At 72.8% G+C, this 15,636-nt stretch overlaps 1 protein-coding gene and 1 long non-coding RNA gene across 2 annotated transcripts; one reads left to right on the top strand and one right to left on the bottom strand.

Moving 5' to 3' along the window:
* Window positions 1-321: 321 nt before the first annotated feature.
* Window positions 322-2,700, top strand: LOC136996577 (uncharacterized). The gene is made up of 2 exons (XR_010887603.1): window positions 322-483; window positions 1,580-2,700. It is a non-coding gene; the product is annotated as an uncharacterized lncRNA (long non-coding RNA).
* A 751-nt stretch (window positions 2,701-3,451) lies between these two features.
* Window positions 3,452-15,391, bottom strand: LOC106498525 (microtubule-associated serine/threonine-protein kinase 1-like; the record flags this gene model as incomplete). The annotated part of the gene is made up of 10 exons (XM_067317474.1): window positions 3,452-4,098; window positions 4,611-4,789; window positions 5,198-5,334; window positions 5,819-5,941; window positions 6,597-6,826; window positions 7,676-7,852; window positions 9,700-9,746; window positions 11,222-11,337; window positions 12,879-12,988; window positions 15,269-15,391. Coding segments are annotated over 10 exons (1,889 nt in total), but the record flags the coding sequence as incomplete, so codon positions are not given.
* Between the last annotated feature and the right edge of the window lie 245 nt (window positions 15,392-15,636).

Below are 15,636 nucleotides of genomic sequence, written 5' to 3'. Positions count from 1 at the left end.
TGGGGGCAGCCTTGCACAAGGGTTTGCACGAGGCCTCGCACGAGGGTTTGCACGGGGCAGGGGCGACCTCGCACGGGGCCTCGCACGAGGGTTTGCACGGGGCGGGGGCAGCCTTGCACAAGGGTTTGCACGAGGCCTCGCACGAGGGTTTGCACGGGGCAGGGGCGACCTTGCACGGGGCCTCGCACGAGGGTTTGCACGGGGCGGGGGGCGACCTCGCACGGGGGCCTCGCACGAGGGTTTGCACGGGCGGGGGCGATCTCGCACGGGGCCTCGCACGAGGGTTTGCACGGGGCGGGGGCGACCTCGCACGAGGCCTCGCACGAGGGTTTGCACGGGGCAGGGGCGACCTCGCACGGGGCCTCGCACGAGGGCTGAGCGCTGGCGCCGCGCAGGTCGCTGAAGCGGCGGCTGTGGCCGGCGGTGCCGGGCCCCGAGCGCGGCTTCGAGGGGCTCTTCAGCGTCTACGGGGGCAACTTCCAGGTACGGGGGGGCGGGGGGGGCCTTGGGGGTCCAGGGGGGTCCAGGGGGTTCCTAGGGGGGTCCTAGGGGGGTCCAGGGGGTTCCTGGGGGGTCCTAGGGGGTCCTGGGGCGGTCCAGGGAGTCCAAGGGGGTCCCGGGGGGGTCCAGGGGGTTCCTGGGGGGGTTCTGGGGGTTCCTAGGGGGTCCAGGGGGGGTCCAGGGGGTCCCTGGGGGAGTCCAAGGGGTTCCTGGGGGTCCTAGGGGGTCCTGGGGGGGTCCAGGGGGGTCCAGGTTTGTTATTGCGGGTCCTATGATAATGGCAGGGGGGAATTGGGGGGGGGTTGGGGGTCTCGGGGGGTTCTCGGGGTGTTTGGGGGATTTTCAGGGGTGTTTTGGGGTGTTCCAGGGTGTTTGGGGGGTGTTTGGGGGCGTTCCGGGGCGTTTGGGGGGGGGTTCGGGGTGTTTTGGGGGTGTTTGGGATGTTCTGGGGTGTTTGGGGTGTTCCAGGGTGTGTGTGTGGGATATTGGGTGTGTTTCGGGGGTGTTTCGGGGGTGTTTGGGGGCTTTCTGAGGTGTTTGGGCATGTTTTGGGGGTGTTGGGTTTTGGGGGGTGTTGGGGGCATTCCGGGGGTTTTGGGGGTGTTTGGGGATGTTCTGGGGTGTTTGGGGGGTTTTCAGGGTGTTGCAGGGTGTGTGTGGGGGATATTGGGGGTGTTTCAGGGGTGTTTCGGGGGTGTTTGGGGGCTTTCCGAGGTGTTTGGGGGGGGGTTGGGGGCTTTCTGAGGTGTTTGGGCATGTTTTGGGGATGTTTAGGGGGGGTTGGCGGTGTTTGGGGGCGTTCTGGGGTGTTTTGGGGGCGTTTGTGGGGTGTTTGGGGGCTTTCTGAGGTGTTTGGGGGGGGTTGGAGGTGTTTGGGGAGTGTTTCGGGGGTGTTTGGGGGCATTTGCAGGGTGTTTGGGGAGTGTTTCGGGGGTGTTTGGGGGTGTTTGGGGGCATTTGCAGGGTGTTTGGGGAGTGTTTTGGGGGTGTTTGGGGGTGTTTTGGGGGTTTGGGGGGGTGCCGGGGGGGGCTCCGGGCAGCCCCCTCACGGCCTCACCCGCCCCCCCCCCCCCCCCAGCTGTGGCTGTGCCAGGGGACGGGCCCCCCCGCGGCCCCCCCGAGCCCGAGGCGGCCGCCAGCAGCCTGGAGGAGGTGGCAGCGGGGCCCCCCCCGGGCAAGGGGCCCCCGCCGGCGCCCGCCGCCCCCCCCGGGCCCTCGCCGGCGCCCAGCTTCGAGTACACCCTCTTCGAGCCCGGCTCGGCGCTGCTCTGCCCCCGGCGCCCCCCCGCCCCGCGCCCCTACGCCAACCTGGCGCCCCCCAAGGGGCCCCCCCCCGGCGGCGACCCCAAGGGGGCCCCTCCCGGCTGGGACCCCCCCGGCGAGGGCGCCCCCCCCTACGTGCTCTGCTCCTAGCCCCGGCGGGGAGGGGGGGGGGACACGGTGGGGGGGGGGACGACGACGCCGTGTGACACGCCGGGGACCCTCGCACGGGCACGGGACACGGGACGCCGTGCGGCACCGGGACACGGAGAGGACGTGTGACACGGGACATGGATGTCCTGGAACACGGGGACACGGACAGGACGTGTGACATGGGACACAGATACCCCATGACACGGGGACACGGAGAGGACGTGTGACATGGGACACGGATACCCTGTGACACGGGGACACAGAGAGGACGTGTGACATGGGACACAGATGTCCTGGGACACAGGGAGGACGTGTGACATGGGACACGGACGTCCTGTGACATGGAAAGGACACGGGACATGGCACGCCATGTGACACCGGGACATGGATACCCCGTCACACGGGGACATGGAGAAGATGTGTGACATGGGGCATGGATGCCCTGTGACATGGAAAGGACACGGGACATGGGATACCATGTGATACCAGGACACGGAGAGGACATGTGACACAGAACACGGACGTCCTGTGACATGGAAAGGACATGGGACGCCATGTGACACCGGCACACGGAGAGGACGTGTGACACGGGACACGGACACCCCGTGACGCTGTGACAGAGGGGACATGCGTCACGGCCCCCCAGCCGGGGGGGGGGGGACATGCGGACCCCCCTCCCCACGCACCGGCACCGGGGGGGGGGGGGGAGGGGGGCGCTGAATTTTCCTCGTTTGGGGCTTTTGTTTACTTTTGATAATAAAGAAGCCGCCGGCTCCGCCGCCCGGACGCCTGGGCCCCGTGCGCGCCGCGGGGGGGGGCGATAAGGCTTATCGGGAGCCCCCAGGTCCGGCCGGGCCCCCCCCGCCCCCCCGCCGGCGATAAGGAGAGAAAACCAGAGCCCGGCGCAGGGCCGGACGCCTGGGCCCCCTCCCGCGCAGCCGCGCTCTTTGGGGCGGAGCCTGGTGACGTCACCGCCCTGGCAGGACCCACCCGTGACGTCACCGGCCCGCACAGGTCACCCCGCCCCCCCCTCCAAGACGTCACCATGGCTGTGACATCACGCCCACCCCATCAGTGACGTCACAGCTGTGACGTCACCGTTCCGCCGCCGTCGGTGACATCGTAGTCGCGACGCCACCGCGTCCCCAGCACGAGTGAGCCCGTAGCTGCGGCATCATCATTCCATTAATGACATCATAGCTGTGACATCGCCACTGCCCCATCGGTGACGTCGTAGGCGCGACATCATCCCCCTTCCGCCGGCGAGTCCGCAGTCGCGGCGTCACCGTTCCCCCTCCATCAGCGCCGCCGCCGCGGTGACATCATCGTTCCCGTCAGTCCGGCCCGAGCTGTGACGTCCCCGCTGCTCCTCCACCGGTGGCCTCGGAGCGGTGACGTCGTCACCCCCATGCCCTCGCCCTTCCCGCGGCCGGCGGCACCCGCGTGACGCCACCGCCGCCACCGCCGCCATCCTGCCCCGCCGTCACCGCCGGCGCCGTGACCTCGGCGGGGGGCTGAGGGGGGGCCGCGGGCGGCCTCAGGGGGCCGGGGGGCCGCGGGGGGGCTCCACCAGCAGCGGCACCGGGGGCCCCCCCTCGGGCTCGCCCCGGCGGCCCTGCTCGTGCTCCTGCACGGGGCTCAGCGCCTTGGGGGGGCCGCGGGGCGGCCGCTCGGGCTCCTCGCCCGCCCCGGGGGGGCCGTCGCCGCCCCCGCCGGGGCCCCCCAGCAGCAGCGGCAGCTCCTGGCGGCCGAGGCGGCGGGCGGCGGGCGGCGGCGCCGCCTCGCCGGGGCTCTCGCCCTCCCACTCGAGCAGGCTCTGGAGGGGCGGCTCGGCGGGGAAGTCCTTGCGGGGCGGCTCCAGGCCGTGCTTGCGGGGCAGCGGCGGCGGCGGCGGCTTCTCGGGGGCGGCGCGGCGGCCCAGGCGGGGCGACTCGGCGCTCTTGGGGTGCAGCTTGGCGGGGAAGGCGGGGGCGGCGCGGGCGGGCGGCGAGGCGGCGGGCGGCGACGGCGTGTGCGCCAGCGGCGACAGCGGGATGCTGCCGGCCGACTTGCAGCGGGCGGCGCGGTACTGCCGCTGCAGCTTGGGCGAGAGGCCGTGCAGCGAGCTGGGCCGCAGGTGGGGCCCCGGCGGCGCCGGCGAGGGCGGCGCGCTCGAGCCCGGCGAGCTGCCCGGCGACGAGGCGCCTGCGGGGGGCGGCGGCGGCGGCGGCCTCAGCCCCGGGCCCGGGGCCTCCCCGCCGCGGGCCGGGCCCCGTTGCTAGGGGCCTGTTGCTAGGGGCCCTGCGCGGCTCCCGTAGCTCCGCCCCGTTGCTATGGTTCCTCCCGCCCCCCGGTGGCCCAGCCCCGTTGCCATGGCCCCCCCTCCCACCTCCCCCCGTGGCTCCGCCCTGTTGCCATAGCCCCTCCCGCACCACACCACCCCCGTTGCTATGGTTCCTCCTGCCCTCTGGTGGCCACGCCCCGTTGCCATGGTTCCTCCCCCTCCTGTTGCCATAGTCCCTCCTGCCCTCCTATGGCCCCGCCTCCATTGACACGGTCCCTCCCACTCCCGCGGCCCCGCCCCCGTTGCCATGGCTCCTCCCCCTCCCGTTGCCATAGTCCCTCCCGCCCTTCCATAGCCCCGCCCCCATTGCCACGGTCCCTCGCGCCCCCGCCTCCGTTGCCATGGCCCCTCCCACCCCTGGCGGCCGCCGTACCGAGGGCGGCGTCGGACGCGCGCGGCGGCTGCGTGGGGGAGCGGGCGGCGCGGGCGTGCGTGGGGGAGCCGGGCAAGCTGTCGCTGGACGAGAGCGAGCGGCTGAGCGAGGACAGCGAGCGGCTGGTGTGGAGCAGCGAGGCCTGGCGGGCCAGGTGCCGGAACAGCGAGCTGCGCCGCCTGCCGGGCCGGCGGTGGTGGTGGCGGTGGGGAATCAGTGCGGGGTCCGCCACCGCCCCACAATGCCCCGCGGGCCCAACCTGCTCCCTTTCCCTGGCCCGGCCCCGTTGCTATGGTTCCTCCCGCCCCCGTTGCCATGGCCTCTCCCGCCCTCTGGTGGCCCGGTCCCGTTGCTATGGACCCTCCCGCCCTCCCAAAGCTCCGCCCCGTTGCTATGGTTCCTCCCGCCCCCGTTGCCATGGTCCCTCCCGCCCCCTGGTGGCCCGGCCCCGTTGCCATGGTTCCTCCCTCCTCCGTTGTCATGGCCCCTCCCGCCCTCCCGAAGTTCCGCCCCGTTGCCATGGTTCCTCCCGCTTCCCCGGAGCCCCGTTGCCATGGTTCCTCCCGCCTCCTGCCCCCCCCCCGCACCTCTCCTGCCCCTCCTTGGCGCCGCCCCGGCGGTTCCTCCGCGCCATCTTGGCGGTGCAGGGCCCGCGGCGTGCGGGGCCCACCCGGATCGACGTGTTCTCGAAGGGCGTCGTCGTCACCAGCACCCGCGTCCCGCTCTGCGCCCCGCGGCAGCCATGGCACCCCGGAGCGCCCCGCGGCGCCCCACGGCACCCCAGAGCACCCCAGAGCACCCACCGCCACCCACCAGCGCCCACATCCCGCTCTGCGCCCCAGCAGCGGTGGCACCAACAGCACCCCGTGGCACCCCGCAGTGCCCCACGGCACCCACCACTGCCCACTGGCACCCTATGGCACCCAACGGCACCCAACACCACTCAATGGCACCCAACACCACCCAACGGCACCCAGCAGCACCCGACGGCACCCACCATTGCTTGCCAGCACCCCATGGCACCCAACACCACCCAACGGCACCCACCACCACCCAACGGCACCCACCACCGCCTGCCAGCACCCCATGGAACCCAACACCACTCAGTGGCACCCATCACCACTCAATGGCGCCCACCACCACCCAACGGCACCCACAGCACCCGACGCCTCCCCGTAGTCCCCATCGCGGCCCGGGCGGCGGCCAACCTTGAGGATGAGCTCGACGACCTCAGTGTGCACCAGCCCGTGGACGGGCTCCCCGTTGACGTGGGTGATGAGGTCGCCCGCACACAGCCCGGCCTCGTGCGCCGGGCCCCCCTCCTCCACGTGCTGCCGCAGCACCCGCGTCACTGCCGTGGTGGCGGCACCCACCCGCCACCACCCCACAGCACCCACCGGGCACCCACCCGCCACCACCGGGCACCAGGGCTGGCGTTACCCTCAGTGCACCAGGGCTGGCGTTACCCAGGGGGTCCTGGGGCTGGCATTACCCACAATGCCCTGGGGCAGGTGGCCCCACCCAGCTCCACCCATGTCCCCCACCACGTCCCCAACCCCTCATGTCCTCCCCATGTCCCCGTGTCCCCTTCCCCATGTCCCCGTGTTCCCACCATGTCCCCGACCCCATCCCCGTGTCCCCATCTGTCTCCCTGCCCCATCCTGTGTCCCCATTCCCGTCCCCTGGTGCCCCCCCACCTCCCACTGACCCAGACGATGTGGTGGACACTGTAGACGTCGACGTCACCCCATGTGCCTGTCCCCATCCCCGTGTCCCATCACATCCCCACATCCCCGTGCCCATGTCCCTCATGTCCCCATGTCCCCACGTCCTCACTGACCCCAAGGACGTTGGTGGACATTGTAGATGTTGCCATCACCCCCGTGTCCCTGTCCCCATCCCCGTGTCCCATCACATCCCCACATCCCCATGCCCATGTGCCTCATGTCCCCGCATCCCCCCATGTCGCCCCGCGTCCCCACTGACCCAGACGACGTGGTGGACGCTGTAGACGTCGCTGTCGCCCATGTAGACGCGGATGGCGCGCAGCGTGAAGCCGTACTTCTTGCCGGCGCGCTGGATGGCCACGGGCGCCCGGGGGGCGGCCACGGCGGGCGCCAGGTCCCGGCTGGGCGACGAGTCCCGCGACGACGGGTCCGACGAGAGCGACCGCGGCGACATGGGCGACGCCAGGGGCGAGCCGCCCCCCCCGTCCCCTGCGCACGCGCTGGCACCCGCCCGCGGGCCCAGGCGTCCGGGGGCACCCCCCCCCCCACGCACACCCAGGGACCCAGGCGTCCGGGAACCCCCCCAAAGGACCCAGGCGTCCGGGAGCACCCCCCTCCCGGGGACCCAGGCATCCGGGAGCACCCCCATGGGGACCCAGGCGTCCGGGGGTCCCCCTCCCCCCCCCCCACCGAAGGACCCAGGTGTCCGGGCACAGCACCATGGGTGCTGGTCCAGGGGAAGGGAATTTGGGATCCTGGGAGGATTTGGGGGGCACCAGAAGTGGATTTGGGGGTCCCAGATGGGATTTGGGGGTCCCAGGGTGGATTTTGGGGTCCCAGAGATGAATTTGGGGGTTGCAGGGGGGATGTTGGGGTCCCAGGATGGATTTTGGGGTCCCAGGGATGGAGTTTGGGGTCCCAGAGATGAATTTGGGGGTCGCATAAAGGATTTGGGGGTTGCAAGGGGGATTTGGGGGTCCCAGAGATGGATTTGGGGGTCGTGGGGATGGAGTTTGGGGTCCCAGAGAAGGATTTGGGGGTGCCAGGGGGGATTTGAGGGTCCCAGTGTGGATGTTGGGGTCCCAGAGATGGGTTTTGAGGTCCCAGGTGGGATTTGGGGGTCGCAGGGGGGATTTGGGGGTCCCAGGGTGTATTTTGGGGTCCCAGAGATGGGTTTGGTGATCCCAGAGATGGATTTTGGGGTCCCAGAGGTGGATTTGGGGGTCCCAGGATGGGTTTTGAGGTCCCAGGCGGGATTTGGGGGTGGCAGGGGCATGTGGGGGGCCCAGGATGGATTCGGGGGTCCCGGGGGGGGGGGTCGCGGGCGCCGGCACCCACCGCTGGGGATGATGACGGAGAGGGCGGTGGCCGAGGCCGACTTGGTGACCTTGGCGGGGCCGCGGGGGCTGCGCTTGTCCCCCGCCGCCGCCTCGGGCGCCAGCCCCGGGTGCCGCGGGCGCCGCAGCCCCAGCTCGGCCCGCGCCGGCGCCTCCCCGGCCCGCGGCCCCCGCTCGCCTGCGGGCACGGCCATAGCGGCACCCGGCGGGGCCCAGGCGTCCGGGACACCCCTGCCACCCCCCGCAGGGACCCAGGAGTCTGGGGACACCCCTGCCACCCCCCCGGCAGGGCCCAGGCATCTGGGACACCCCTGCCACCACCCCCCAGGGGCCCAGGCGTCCGGGACACCCCTGCCACCCCCAGGGACCCAGGCATCTGGGACACCCCTGCCACCCCCCCGGCAGGGCCCAGGCGTCCGGGACACCCCTGCCACCCCCCCAGGGACCCAGGAGTCCGGGACACCCCTGCCACCCCCCCAGCAGGGCCCAGGCGTCTGGGACACCCCTGCCACCCGCCCCCAGGGACCCAGGAGTCCGGGACACTCCTGCCACCCCCCCAGGGACCCAGGCATCTGGGACACCCCTGCCACCCCCCCCGGCAGGGCCCAGGCGTCCGGGACACTCCTGCCACCCCCCAGGGACCCAGGAGTCTGGGGACATCCCTGCCACCCCCCCAGCAGGGCCCAGGCATCCGGGACACCCCTGCCACCACCCCCCCAGGGGCCCAGGCGTCCGGGACATCCCTGCCACCCCCCCCAGGGACCCAGGAGTCCGGGACACACCTGCCACCCCCCCAGGGACCCAGGAGTCTGGGGACACCCCTGCCACCCCCCCAGCAGGGCCCAGGCGTCCGGGACACTCCTGCCACCCCCCCAGGGACCCAGGAGTCTGGGGACACCCCTGCCACCCCCCCAGCAGGGCCCAGGCATCTGGGACACCCCTGCCACCACCCCCCAGGGACCCAGGCGTCCGGGACATCCCTGCCACCCCCAGGGACCCAGGCATCTGGGACACCCCAACACCACCCCCCCAGGGACCCAGGAGTCTGGGGACACCCCTGCCACCCCCCCGGCAGGGCCCAGGCGTCCGGGACACTCCTGCCACCCCCCCAGGGACCCAGGCATCTGGGACACCCCTGCCACCCCCCCGGCAGGGCCCAGGCGTCCGGGACACCCCTGCCACCCCCACCCAGGGACCCAGGTGTCCGGGGACACCCCTGCCACCCCCCCCGGCAGGGCCCAGGCATCTGGGACACCCCTGCCACCACCCCCCCAGGGACCCAGGCGTCCGGGACACCCCTGCCACCCCCCCAGGGACCCAGGAGTCCGGGACACCCCTGCCACCCCCCCAGCAGGGCCCAGGCGTCTGGGACACCCCTGCCACCCGCCCCCAGGGACCCAGGAGTCCGGGACACCCCTGACACCCCCCTGGCAGGGACCCAGGCGTCCGGGACACCCCTGCCACCTGCCCCCAGGGACCCAGGAGTCCGGGACACCCCTGCCACTCCCCCAGCAGGGCCCAGGCATCCGGGACACCCCTGCCACCCCCACCCAGGGACCCAGGCGTCCGGGACACCCCTGACACCCCCCTGGCAGGGACCCAGGCGTCCGGGACACCCCTGCCACCTGCCCCCAGGGACCCAGGCGTCCGGGACACCCCTGCCACCCCCCCAGGGACCCAGGCATCTGGGACACCCCTGCCACCCCCCCGGCAGGGCCCAGGCATCTGGGACACCCCTGCCACCCCCACCCAGGGACCCAGGCGTCCGGGACACCCCTGCCACCCCCCCAGGGACCCAGGAGTCTGGGGACACCCCTGCCACCCCCCTGGCAGGGACCCAGGAGTCTGGGGACATCCCTGTCACCCCCCCCCCCCAGGGGACCCAGGCGTCCGGGACTGACCGTGCTCGTCGGGGGCGTCGCCGTTGCGGGGGGGGCGCCCGCTCCTCGGGGGGGGCCCCGGGGCGCCCCGGCTCCAGCAGCGCCGAGAAGCGGCGCCGGGCGCCCGGGGGGGGGCTGGCGTCACCCTCGCCGGTGGCAGCGGCGGTGGCCTCGGCGCCCGGCGCCCGCTTCCTGCAGGACCCAGGCGTCCGGGCCCACCCGCGCTGCGCCCGCCGCCCGCCTGCCCCCCACCCCCTGCCCCGGGGCCCAGGCGTCCGGGAAGGGGGCCCCGATCTGCCCCCCCCAACCCCACCCCGGGGCCCAGGCGTCCGGGAAGGGGGCCCCGATCTGCCCCCCCCAACACCACCCCACCCCGGGGCCCAGGCGTCCGGGAAGGGGGCCCCAATCTGCCCCCCCAACTCCCCCCCACCCTGGGGCCCAGGTGTCCGGGAAGGGGGTCCCGATCTGCCCCCCCCCAACCCCACCTCGTCCTGGGGCCCAGGCGTCTGGGAAGGGGGCCCCGATCTGCCCCCCCCAACCCCACCCCACCCCGGGGCCCAGGCGTCCGGGAAGGGGGCCCCGATCTGCCCCCCCCAAACCCCACCCCACCCCGGGGCCCAGGCGTCCAGGAAGGGGGCCCCAATCTGCCCCCCCAACTCCCCCCCACCCTGGGGCCCAGGCGTCCGGGAAGGGGGCCCCGATCTGCCCCCCCCAAACCCCACCCCACCCCGGGGCCCAGGCGTCCAGGAAGGGGGCCCCGATCTGCCCCCCCCAAACCCCACCCCACCCCGGGGCCCAGGCGTCCAGGAAGGGGGCCCCGATCTGCCCCCCCAACCCCACCTCGTCCCAGGGCCCAGGTGTCCGGGAAGGGGGCCCCGATCTGCCCCCCCCAACCCCACCTCGTCCCGGGGCCCAGGCGTCCAGGAAGGGGGCCCCAATCTGCCCCCCCAACACCACCCCGCCCCGGGGCCCAGGCGTCCGGGAAGGGGGCCCCGATCTGCCCCCCCCAACCCCACCCCACCCCGGGGCCCAGGCGTCCGGGAAGGGGGTCCCGATCTGCCCCCCCAACTCCCCCCCACCCTGGGGCCCAGGCGTCCGGGAAGGGGGCCCCGATCTGCCCCCCCCAACCCCACCTCGTCCTGGGGCCCAGGTGTCCGGGAAGGGGGCCCCGATCTGCCCCCCCCAACCCCACCCCACCCCGGGGCCCAGGCGTCCGGGAAGGGGGTCCCGATCTGCCCCCCCCAACCCCACCTCGTCCTGGGGCCCAGGTGTCCGGGAAGGGGGCCCCGATCTGCCCCCCCCAACCCCACCCCACCCCGGGGCCCAGGCATCCGGGAAGGGGGCCCCGATCTGCCCCCCCCAACCCCACCTCGTCCCGGGGCCCAGGCGTCCGGGAAGGGGGCCCCGATCTGCCCCCCCAACTCCCCCCCACCCTGGGGCCCAGGTGTCCGGGAAGGGGGCCCCGATCTGCCCCCCCCAACCCCACCCCACCCTGGGGCCCAGGCGTCCGGCCCCCCCCCTCCCCCCCCAGCAGGGACCCAGGCGTCCAGGCCCCCCCTACCCCCACCCCAGGGGACCCAGGCGTCCAGGCCCCCCCGTCCCCCCCCAGCAGGGACCCAGGCGTCCGGCCCCCCCCGCCCCCCCCCCCGCAGGCCCGCGGCGCTCACAGCTCGGGGGAGGCCGTGCGCCAGCTGCGGTCGCGCCTGCCCGGCTCCTCGCGCGCCCGGGCCTTGGCCGGCGCCTTGGGCTCGTGCTGCGACAGGTGCTCCATGCTGCTGTACACCTGCGGCACCCGCGCCCCCCTCGCACGCGCGCTCGCACGGGGGCGCGCACGGGGGATCGCATGAGGTGTTCACGAGGGTGCACATGAGGGATCGCACGGGGGCACGCACCCGGCTCGCACGAGGGCTCGCACGAGGGATCGCACGAGGTGTTCACGAGGGTGCACACAAGGGATCGCACGGGGGCGCACACCCGGCTTGCACGGGGGCTCGCACGAGGGATCGCATGGCACTCACACGAGGGATTGCACAGCGCTCGCATGAGGGTGCGCATGGCGTTTGCACGGGGGCGTGCAGGAGGGATCACACGGTGCTCACACGAGGGTGCGTGCCTGGCTCGCATGAGGGCGTGCATGAGGGATCGCACAGTGCTCACATGAGGATGTGCACAGGGCTCGCATGAGGGCTCGCACGGCGCTCACACGAGGGTGCGTGCCCAGCTCGCACGAGGGTGTGCACGAGGGCTCGCATGGCGCTCACACGAGGGTGCGTACCCGGCTTGCACGAGGGCTCGCACAAGGGATTGCACAGTGCTCACATGAGGATGTGCACGGGGCTCGCATGAGGGCTTGCACCCAGCTCGCACAAGGGCGTGCACGAGGGCTCGCACGGCGCTCACATGAGGGCGCGCGCCTGGCTCACACGAGGGCTTGCACAAGGGTGCGCACGGGGCTCGCGTGGCGCTCGCACGAGGGTGTGCATGGAGCTCACATGGCGCTCGCATGAGGGCATGCACCCAGCTCACACGAGGGCTTGCACAAGGGTGCGCACGGGGCTCGCATGGTGCTCGCACGAGGGTGTGCATGGAGCTCACATGGCGCTCGCATGAGGGCGTGCACCCAGCTCACACGAGGGCTTGCACAAGGGTGCGCACAGGCCTCGCGTGGCGCTCGCACGAGGGTGTGCATGGAGCTCACATGGCGCTCGCATGAGGGCGTGCACCCAGCTCACACGAGGGCTTGCACGGCGCTCGCACAAGGGCGCACACAGGGCTCGCACGAGGGTGTGCACGGGGCTTGCACGAGAGTGTGCACCCAGCTTGCATGGCACTCGCTTGAGGGCGCGCACGGTGCTTGCACAGGGCTCGCACGAGGGCGTGCATGGGGCTTGCACGAGGGTGTGCACCCACTTTGCATGGCGCTTGCACAAGGGCTCACATGGGGCTTGCACGAGGGTGTGCATGGGGCTTGCACGAGGGTGTGCACCCACTTTGCATGGCGCTTGCACAAGGGCTCACATGGGGCTCGCACGAGGGCGTGCGCGGCGCTCGCACGGGGGCTCGCGTGAAGGCCGTGCCCAAGCACCGCGCAGCAGGACCCCGGCGGCGCTTGCAGGCCTCGCACGAGGGCCATCGCAGCGGGCTGCTGCCTCGCACGGGGAGGGAGGCCCCGAGCACCGACGTGCGCGAGGCCACGCGGGGGCCGGGCGCGGGCGTGCGAGGGTGCACAGGGGCGTGCGAGGGTGCACGGGGGTGCACGGGGGGGCACGGGGGGGCACAGGGGCGCACGGGGGTGCACGGGGGGGGGGGCGCGAGGCGGCGCACCTTGCTGAAGCGGGGCGAGCAGGAGGAGAACTGCCGGATCTCCACGGGTTCGTCCTCCGTCGTGTCGTCCTCCTCGTACGAGGCCACGTGCTGGTAGCGGTCGGAGCGCGCTGCGGGGGGGGGGGGGACGACACCAGGGGGACCCGTTGGGGGCCTGGGGGGGTCCCGGGGGTGGGGGAACCCATAGAGGGTCCCTGGGGGGTCCATGGGGGGGTCCTGGGGGTGGGGGGACCCATATGGGGTCCCTGGGGGGGGGTCTGGGGGGGTCCCGGGGGTGGGGGCACCCATAGGGGGTCCCTAGGGGGGTCCGTGGGGGGCCCAGCGGGTCCCAGGCATGGGGGACCTTTTGGGGAGCCCTGGGGGGCTTGGGAGGTCCCAGGTCAGCCCAGGGGGGGCTCAGGGGGTCCCATGGGGGGGTTTTGGGGGACACTTGCTGTCGAAGTAGCTGGTGTCCTCCTCGGACTCGAGGTGGGGGACGAACCTGGGGGTTGGGGGTCCCAGGGGGTTCCTGGGGGGTTCCTGGGGGTTTTGGGGTCCCATGGGGGGGTTTTGGGGGTCCCGGGGGGGTCCCATGGGGGGGGTTGGGGGGACACTTGCTGTCGAAGTAGCTGGTGTCCTCCTCAGACTCGAGGTGGGGGACGAACCCGGGGGTTGGGGGTCTCAGGAGGTTCCTGGGGGGGTCCTGGGGGATTTGGGGTCCCATGGGTGGGTTTTGGGGGTCCCGGGGGGGTCCCATGGGGGGGGTTGGGGGGACACTTGCTGTCGAAGTAGCTGGTGTCCTCCTCGGACTCGAGGTGGGGGACGAACCCGGGGGTTGGGGGTCCCAGGGGGTTCCTGGGGGGTTCCTGGGGGTTTTGGGGTCCCATGGGGGGGTTTTGGGGGTCCCGGGGGGGTCCCATGGGGGGGTTTGGGGGGACACTTGCTGTCGAAGTAGCTGGTGTCCTCCTCGGACTCGAGGTGGGGGACGAACCCGGGGTTTGGGGGTCCCAGGGGGTTCCTGGGGGGTTCCTGGGGGTTTTGGGGTCCCATGGGGGGGTTTTGGGGGTCCCGGGGGGGTCCCATGGGGGGGTTTTGGGGGACACTTGCTGTCGAAGTAGCTGGTGTCCTCCTCGGACTCGAGGTGGGGGACGAACCCGGGGGTTGGGGGTCTCAGGAGGTTCCTGGGGGGTTCCTGGGGGTTTTGGGGGTGCCGGGGGGGTGCCGGGGGATTTTGGGGGGTCCCATGGGGGGGTTTTGGGGGACACTTGCTGTCGAAGTAGCTGGTGTCCTCCTCGGACTCGAGGTGGGGGACGAACCCGGGGGTTGGGGGTCCCAGGGGGTTCCTGGGGGGGTCCTGGGGGTTTTGGGGTCCCATGGGGGGGTTTTGGGGGTCCCGGGGGGGTCCCATGGGGGGGTTTGGGGGGACACTTGCTGTCGAAGTAGCTGGTGTCCTCCTCGGACTCGAGGTGGGGGACGAACCCGGGGGTTGGGGGTCCCAGGGGGTTCCTGGGGGGGTCCTGGGGGGTTTGGGGTCCCATGGGGGGGTTTTGGGGGTCCCGGGGGGGTCCCATGGGGGGGTTTTGGGGGACACTTGCTGTCGAAGTAGCTGGTGTCCTCCTCGGACTCGAGGTGGGGGACGAACCCGGGGGTTGGGGGTCCCGGGGGGTTCCTGGGGGGTTCCTGGGGGTTTTGGGGTCCCATGGGGGGGTTTTGGGGGTCCCGGGGGGGTCCCATGGGGGGGTTTGGGGGGACACTTGCTGTCGAAGTAGCTGGTGTCCTCCTCGGACTCGAGGTGGGGGACGAACCCGGGGGTTGGGGGTCCCGGGGGGTTCCTGGGGGGTTCCTGGGGGTTTTGGGGTCCCATGGGGGGGTTTTGGGGGTCCCGGGGGGGTCCCATGGGGGGGTTTTGGGGGACACTTGCTGTCGAAGTAGCTGGTGTCCTCCTCGGACTCGAGGTGGGGGACGAACCCGGGGGTTGGGGGTCCCAGGGGGTTCCTGGGGGGTTCCTGGGGGTTTTGGGGTCCCATGGGGGGGTTTTGGGGGTCCCGGGGGGGTCCCATGGGGGGGTTTTGGGGGACACTTGCTGTCGAAGTAGCTGGTGTCCTCCTCGGACTCGAGGTGGGGGACGAACCCGGGGGTTGGGGGTCCCAGGGGGTTCCTGGGGGGGTCCTGGGGGTTTTGGGGTCCCATGGGGGGGTTTTGGGGGTCCCGGGGGGGTCCCATGGGGGGGGTTTGGGGGACACTTGCTGTCGAAGTAGCTGGTGTCCTCCTCGGACTCGAGGTGGGGGACGAACCCGGGGGTTGGGGGTCCCAGGGGGGTTCCTGGGGGGTTCCTGGGAGTTTTGGGGTCCCATGGGTGGGTTTTGGGGGTCCCGGGGAGGTCCCATGGGGGGGTTTTGGGGGACACTTGCTGTCGAAGTAGCTGGTGTCCTCCTCGGACTCGAGGTGGGGGACGAACTCGGCCTTCTGGCGCAGCAGCCCCGTCCAGTCGAGCGCCGCGAAGAAGCCGTGGAGCTTCACCTCCTGCGCCCCCCCTGGCGCCGCGGGGGGCACGGGGGGGGGACACGGGGGGACACGGGGGACATGGGGGGACACGGGGGGACATGGGGGGGACATGGGGACACGGGGGGGAGATGGGGGACAGGGGGGACACGGGGACATGGGGGGACATGGGGACACACGGGGACACGGGGGGACATGGGGGGACATGGGGGGGAACACGGGGGGGACAGGTGGGACATGGGGACACGGGGGGGGACACACGGGGACACGGGGGGAC

Source organism: Apteryx mantelli, unplaced genomic scaffold (genome assembly GCF_036417845.1).
Source record: "Apteryx mantelli isolate bAptMan1 unplaced genomic scaffold, bAptMan1.hap1 HAP1_SCAFFOLD_421, whole genome shotgun sequence".
NCBI classification, from domain to species: domain Eukaryota; kingdom Metazoa; phylum Chordata; class Aves; order Apterygiformes; family Apterygidae; genus Apteryx; species Apteryx mantelli.
This window is presented reverse-complemented; position numbering and strand designations above follow the sequence as displayed.